A 7,911-nucleotide genomic window follows, 5' to 3' on the forward strand; every position below is an offset into this window, starting at 1 on the left:
GGTTTTGGACTCTGAAATAGACTTAGTTATTTTAGACCTGATTTTAAATTTCGAACCAAGATATGAACAGAAGGAATGAGGATAAAGAAAGAAAAAAATTAGTCTTAATTTATATAGTTTAGTATTCACCAGAGAATACTGTACTTTGACTTATAATTTAATCTCACTTTTAGTAACAAACTTAAATAAAGAAGTCATCATATGCATATTTGCATTTTTGAAATAATAAATTTAATTTTTTACTTATAATATTATTTAATTAATATATACTATTAATTATTTGTTTTAAAAATATTTTTTAGATAAATACTTGTTTTACTGTTTGTCTTTACTCTCAATTTTTTTGTAACCTATTTTGGCTTTTTTTTTCAAATGTAAGCAAATAACAATATTTGTAAGGTAGAAACAGTGCATATATATTTGTATTTATTTAAAAAAAATAATCGTTGATTGATTTTATATAGGTTGTGAATCAAGATATTGTAAGATTTGATTTTACTAGAATTATTTTGATATTTTTCTATCGATACTTAATTTGTTATTTTTTAAAATTTAAAATAATAAATTATATTACTTCCTTATCTATATGTAAAATTATTTTTACTTCAGGTGCTTTACATATTCAATTATAACTTTATTATTTTTATGCTTTAGGATATGCTTGAGGATAATAACTTATTTTTTCTCTGTGACATAACATACTTATGAATAAATAAGTTTAATTTTTTTGTGACTAAATAAGTTTAATTCAAAAGAGTAGTTCTTGATTACTTACTTGTATTTCATCTCTTTAATTTTTATTTAATTGTCTTTAATATTATTTATTTATTTATTTGAGAATTCTCTTCAAAAACTATCAATTTAGTATCTAAATTATTTTCTAATTTTATCTTTAAATATATTTTAAAATTACAACAGCTATATTTTTGCTCAACTCTATTCAATTCAGAAGAAACAACTCAACAAATATCTAAAATTTTCTTCGTCTTTCTTTTTACTGTTTTAACTCTTAATATTCATAATTATTTTTTCTTCTATTTTAGTCTTTCTTAATTATTCATTGACTATCCCAATATTTATACTTCTCTTATTTATGTTGATATTATTTTTTTAATAGAAATAGATAATATTTTATATATTTGTTGATCTACATAAGATTTTTAAATTTTTTAGTTATTTTTAAAATGTTGTTCACTTTTAAGCATAACCAAAATTAATAATTTAATATATATTGATAAATTATTTTTGTTTTATTCATTAAAATTACAATGTTATCGTCATTATTTGTCTATTCAATCAATTATAAATTTACAAAAAAAAAATTATTTTTCTAAAATCTTAGGAAATATGGATGCGATGACCTTTCGATTACATTGCTTATGTTGTGAAATAAATAACTAAGGAAGATATAATAAATATAAAATAAATAAGTATAAATAGAAGACTCTAGTATTGATATTCGCCAATATAATTATCTCACTATAATAGAAGTAATTTATATATATGCTAGTATATTGCCACTTAAAAACTCACAGAGAGAAATAGGAAAGGGAGAGAGTTTTATATTGTAGAGAAAGAGAGGAGAATATTTATTATTGTTATTATTGCCTATTGCCTGAGGATTTGTCCTCTATTTATACATACAAAAATTTTTTGTTTTCAACTCTCGTTAAATTCATTTTCTCTTGAGAATGGACATCCACGTTGATCCTTATCATAATACTCCCCCTTGGATGTCTATTTAGGATTATGCCTCATTAAAACCTTACTAAAGAAAAATCCATTAAAAAAAACTTTAGTGAAGGAAAAAGAGTACAATATCCTTTGTGATAGGGACTGCCTCGTTAAAAACCTTGTCAAGAAAAACCTAATGGAAAAAACCTGACCAAGGAAAAAAGAGTACAATCTCCCCCTCTTGTCGACATCATTTAATATCTCAAAATCGGCGCATCCCAATCTGATGCACTAGTTTTTCAAAGGAGGATTTTGGAAGTGACTTTGTAAACAAGTCTGCCAAATTATCACTTGAGCGGATCTGTTGGACATCAATTGTCCCTTGATTTTGAAGATCATGAGTGAAGAAGAATTTAGGAGAAATATGTTTTGTTCTATCACTTTTGATGTATCCTCCATTAAGTTGAGTAATGCATGCTGTATTATCTTTAAACAGAACAGTTGGAGCTATCTTCTGATCAATCAGTCCACATGATGACAGAATATATTGGATCAGACTCCTGAGCTAAAAATACTCGCGACTTGTTTCATGAATCGCTAGTATTTCAGCATGATTAAAGGATGTTGCTATAATCATTTGTTTCGTGGACCTCCATGATACAGATGTACCACCATATGTGAACATATATCCTGTTTGAGATCTTCCTTTGTGTGGGTCGGATAAGTATCTTGCATCTACATAGCCAACTAATTGTGACTTGGATCCATAGGGATAAAACAATCCAATATCAACTGTTCCATGAAGATATCGAAAGATTTGTTTGATTCTATTCAAATGTCTTCTAGTTGGAGAGAAAATATATCTTGCTAGTAAATTCACAGTAAATGATATATCGGGTCGTGTATTATTAGCAAGATACATTAGTACTCCAATGGCACTAAGATATGGTACTTTAGAACCAAGGATATCTTCATTTTCTTTCTTAGGACGGAATTAATCCTTTTTCACATCTAAAGACCTTACGATCATTGGGGTATTTAATGGATGCGACTTATCCATATAAAATCTCTTCAAGATATTTTCTGTGTATGTTGTTTGGTGAATAAAGATCCCATTTTTTGTATGTTCGATCTACAGGCCGAGACAAAATTTAGTCTTTCCAAGATCTTTCATTTCAAACTTTTCTTTTAGAGCTTTTATAGTTGTTGGAATCTCTTCAAGGGTTCCAATGATATTTAAATCATCAACGTATACAGCAATTATAATGAATCCAGATGCAAATTTCTTTATAAAAATACACAGACAGATATCATCATTCTTGAATCCATTTTTAGCCAGATACACAATAAGACGATTATACCACATTCGTCCATATTGTTTTAGACCATATAAAGATCTTTGCAATATGACTGAGTATAAATATCTTTGCAATTTGACAAAAATTATTAATACCTGTCAGGGTAATTCGTCTACTCCATCAACATAAATTTAGTAGAAATATAAAAAATTATATTTTAAAATTTAAAATTTAAATTCAATTCTACTTTAATTTAAAAAAATAAGAGATAATCTTAAAAAAAGTCTTTTACAATTATAGAAAAGAATATATTTTTTTAAATACAATAGAAAAGCAATTGAATAGACAATAATCATTAATAGATATAAATTGGTTAATAAAATCTAATTTATTCTCTCTTTTTGTTTTTGCTTTTATTTATATTTATTATATAAATCAGCATTATACTTCGAACATTTTCTTTATCTCCTCTCACGTAATTATATGCCTTTCACTCTTTTTTCTCTATCTTTGTTAATATTTTGCACAATTATTTAAAAAATTTAGTTGATGGCCACAATTTTTTATTTTAGTTTGTTACACAATTTGCTCACTATATGTTCCTAAAATATTATAATGTATGATTTTTATAATTTTTATAATTTTTTAAGATTTTTTATTTTATTTTTAATCTAATTGTGTTTATATATTGTCTTTGTATTTATATATCACCTTTTTTTAACAATTTATACCTTTTAAAACTTTTTATGTTATAATAATAATATTAAAAATACATAATGTCATGATTTATGAAAAAATAGATATTTTTTTCAATTATTAAAATATTATATTTATATTTAGGTAAATGCTACCTACTCTCTTTAAAGTAACATGTAAGTTACATTTTCTGATGTGTCACATTCTAATTCGATATTTATTTTAATACATTTGTTATATATTTATTAAAATGCTAATTTAAAATTTTTTTTATATTAACTAAATTTTAAACTAAAATATTGATGTGACAAATTAAAAATAAAAATACAAATTAGTGTTAAAAATTTTTAATTTAAAAAATTTATCGTGTCAAATAGATTTTTAAATTTAGAAATTTATTCTATACAATTTGGTTTCAAATTATATGAAAAAAAGGAAAAAATTGAAACACTTTATATCTTATTTTTTAAAAATTAATATAGCTAGTTTACAATTATTTTTTATGAAGGTCAGAATTTTTATTTAATTTTTATTAGAAATTAGGGATTTTGTGTGAAAAATAAAAGAGTAATATATAACATTATTTTTTAAATATTTTGTTAAATTTTCAACAAATTTTAATGACCCGAAATCAATTTTTTATTTTTTTTTATTTTATTAGATAAATTAGTCATCCAATAAATTTTACTAAAAAATTAAAATAAATAAACATTAAAATATAACACATAAGAGAAGATAACTTACATATTATTTTAGAGAGGATAGAGTAATATTTACCTTATATTTATATTATATTTAATAATTTTGTTTTTGTACTGTAATATTTAAATTTGTTAAATATATGTATTAGGTGATGAATTCTTTCATAAACTAAATATATAATATCTTTATAATTCTATTTAATTTAATATTAAATTTTAAAATTTTTTATTAAATACTTCTTTATATATAAAAATTAATTCATTTTATTTTAGCGTGTTGCTAAATCTCACTTTTTTATTTTTTATATTGGAAAGAAGATGGAGTATCACATGAGTATGAGAGAACATGGTGCTTTACGTAAGTGTGATGGTTTGAAAATCGTTGGGTCCGATTTCATGACTTGTAAAATTTTTTCTCATCCAGCAAAGAAATCGCTGGGTCCGATTTCTTTGGACCCAAAAAAATTTAAATGTAAAACATGAAATCGGTGGGTTCGATTTCCATGCACTGCCTTCCATAAACCACAAATCGGACTGTCCGATTTGTGTCCCCTTTCAACTGCAATAAATCGGACCGTCCGATTTCTTCCCTTCACCTGAACGCCGTCACAACGATGTAAAACTCCCCCAAGTTCCATAACCCAGCATTACATCAAACTTGGTCTCATATAAAAAAAAATTAGCCGCTAAATCTATGTAATAAATGAAATCTTACTAGATGTATGGGGGAGATCCCATAATTTATTGCGTGGGACAGAAATTAGAAAAGCAGAAAGTGAAGAATTCAAAGCAAGAGTTGCAGCAAGCATATTCAAGACTGAAGACAAAGGTCGTTGTGGAGACTGCTGACAAACAAGACTTGTCTCTGAATTGTGATTGGTCAAAGCTGCCGTTGTTGTTGGATGTCAGATTATCTGATGGACTAACGAACTATCCTCCCAATCACCTTCTCAGTCATACTCAGACTCACATCTTTAAACATTCTCGCTTACTGCATCTTTTAATTCCCCCAACTACTCTTCACATTAAACTCATTTTAAGCACTATATGTTATTTCTCTCTATTAAAGTTAAGAATTTAATTAACTTTTATTTTAAAGATATAGTTTAAAAATATAATAATAATTAACTTGTATTAAAAATTTAAAAAAAATTATTTTTACAATAATTTTTATAAGACATTTTTTTATGGTATATTTATCATATATTCTTAGAACATAAGTTAACAAAATCCTAAAATTAATTACACACTTGTTTTTTGGTAACATCAGAAAAAAAAGAGTTAAATTTACGTATGAAATTCTGCACCGAATATATATATATATTTTTAAAATAGTTAAGCTTATCATAATTGCATAATTAGATTTTTTTACAGTGAAATAATCAATTTTTTATAAACATTAAATACATATACATATTTTCATATAGCATGATATACATGAGATTGGATAATGGATATTTTTATTTTGATAATACTATTTATATATATATATATATATATATATATATTTTGTATTTTATGTTATTAACTTATTATCAGGTATAAATTATGACAAGCTCGTTTACGTAACATCTTTTGAAAATTATTTAGTGTTTGCAAATTCATTTTGGTAAAACCAAACAAATCGGGAGCAAGTGCTTAGAAAAAACAGCTAAAGCGAATAACACACGTAGAGTCTTTCTGTGTGTTAAAGAGTTAAGACGAATGCATCGCGATCGATTGGTTGGAGAGCAAAATGCTTCTGAGTTGGAAAATGGAATGATCCTCTTCTTATCTCTCTCTGGATTATGCTCTCAGCCCCATACATATACCTCTGTTTTTTATCCCTTACCTGCATAAAGTAATAATATTTATACTATTTTATATATATTTATACAATTCGTACATAGCATATAAATATTTTTAATGTTAAAAAATCTACATATATTATTTCTCCTACCACGTATTATTCAAACTGCAGTCTTTCACTGTTTCCAACTCTCTTTAATTAGTCTTCGTTATCTTTATATATACCAACTTGATCAAGTCAAAAGCAAAGAAACAGACCCAAATCTCTACACATATTGAAACACTTCTATTCTTTGAAAGCTTATATTTATTTATATTCCAACCATTCGTATTTTTTCTCCTCCAATTCATCTTGATTTGCTCTCATATTCCTCAGGACTCAGGTATTCATTCCATCATGCATGTGGTAGTGCTATATCTTAATTTTCTTACATCTCAGTCCTTTCATTTTAATTGTCACCTTCACATTTCAAATATATAAAAAAAATAAATGTACTTAGATGTGTGTTGTGTCTAGCTATTCATTTTTTCAATGTATGAAAAGTAAAAATAAGGGTACCCTAAAAATAACTATTATTTTGAAATAGATGAAATATTTTATATTCAAAAAAAACTATAAATAAAATTTGATGGTTGAAGTTCCATTTTAGTTAATTTCCTTTTTTTTTTTAAGAATAATACAGAGATGGGAGATAAGAAAAATCCAACAAAAGTTGGTGGAGAAAGCCCAAGAGAAGATGCAACAAGAAGGGTTTTTCCATGCCTATTTTGCTCAAGAACATTTTACAGTTCTCAAGCATTAGGAGGGCACCAAAATGCTCACAAAAAAGAGAGAACAGCTGCAAGGAGATCCCAAAAATATTCTCAACCTTCTCCAAATCCACCACCACCTATGGCTTTTGCACCAACACTACACCAACTTGGGGTTTTCAATAGTAACCCTTCAATGTTCATCACTGCCCATGCTGCTAATCTTCATTGTCTTCAAAACAATCAAATACATGAACAGTTTGGATCAAATAATGGTGCACCTAGATTTGGAAACTATCCATTTCTTCAGGGAAGAAGAATTTCAAGCAATAGTAATGGGTTTTTTGATGGTGATGGTGAGAAAGGGTATTGTGGTAAATGGCAAAGTAGCATAAGAAGCAGTAATAGTAATGTTGGGATTAGAAGAGATAAAGAGCACAAACTTGATTTGTCTCTTCATCTGTAGGAAAGTGGGTATAGAGAATTGTTTGAGAAGATTAATTCATCTCAGAATTCAAAGAGATAGGTAATTGAATTGCTTGACTTTTGGTTCTCATTTTTTATTTTATAATATATATTATTACTAGATATTTTATATCCTTAGACCTTAATTCCTCCCTCCAACTACCTTTTAGTGCAAATTGTTTTATATATTGTTCCCTAGACATAAAGTAATTAGATAGAATAATACTAATTAGAAGTCTAATTCATTTTTTTAATTATAAAATATAAAATATAATTTTTTTTAAATTGAAATAATAACTAAAAAATTTAAGACTCACAATTATTTTTCTTAAAATGCTTGGGAGGAAAAAGATAAACGGAAAACATCAATAATCTTATTGTTTTTTTTTTTTACCAAAAATAAGAAATTTGAACCCGCAACCTCTTAATTGAGTATAGAGAGACTATGCCATTTGAGCTATTATTCATTGGACAATAATCTTATTGTTTCATTCTCTTTTATTTTATAGGTTTAATTACTCCGTTATTTTTTATAATTT

At 25.8% G+C, this 7,911-nt stretch overlaps 1 protein-coding gene across 1 annotated transcript; it reads left to right on the forward strand.

The window, feature by feature from the left end:
- Positions 1-6,842: 6,842 nt before the first annotated feature.
- LOC130963133 (protein LATE FLOWERING-like) lies at positions 6,843-7,373 on the forward strand. The gene has a single exon (XM_057889280.1). It carries the CDS (start codon positions 6,843-6,845, stop codon positions 7,371-7,373), a length of 531 nt encoding a protein of 176 aa, XP_057745263.1.
- The last annotated feature ends 538 nt before the right edge of the window (positions 7,374-7,911 follow it).

The sequence above is a fragment of the Arachis stenosperma genome, chromosome 2 (assembly GCF_014773155.1).
Source record: "Arachis stenosperma cultivar V10309 chromosome 2, arast.V10309.gnm1.PFL2, whole genome shotgun sequence".
Classification (NCBI taxonomy): Eukaryota; Viridiplantae; Streptophyta; class Magnoliopsida; order Fabales; family Fabaceae; genus Arachis; species Arachis stenosperma.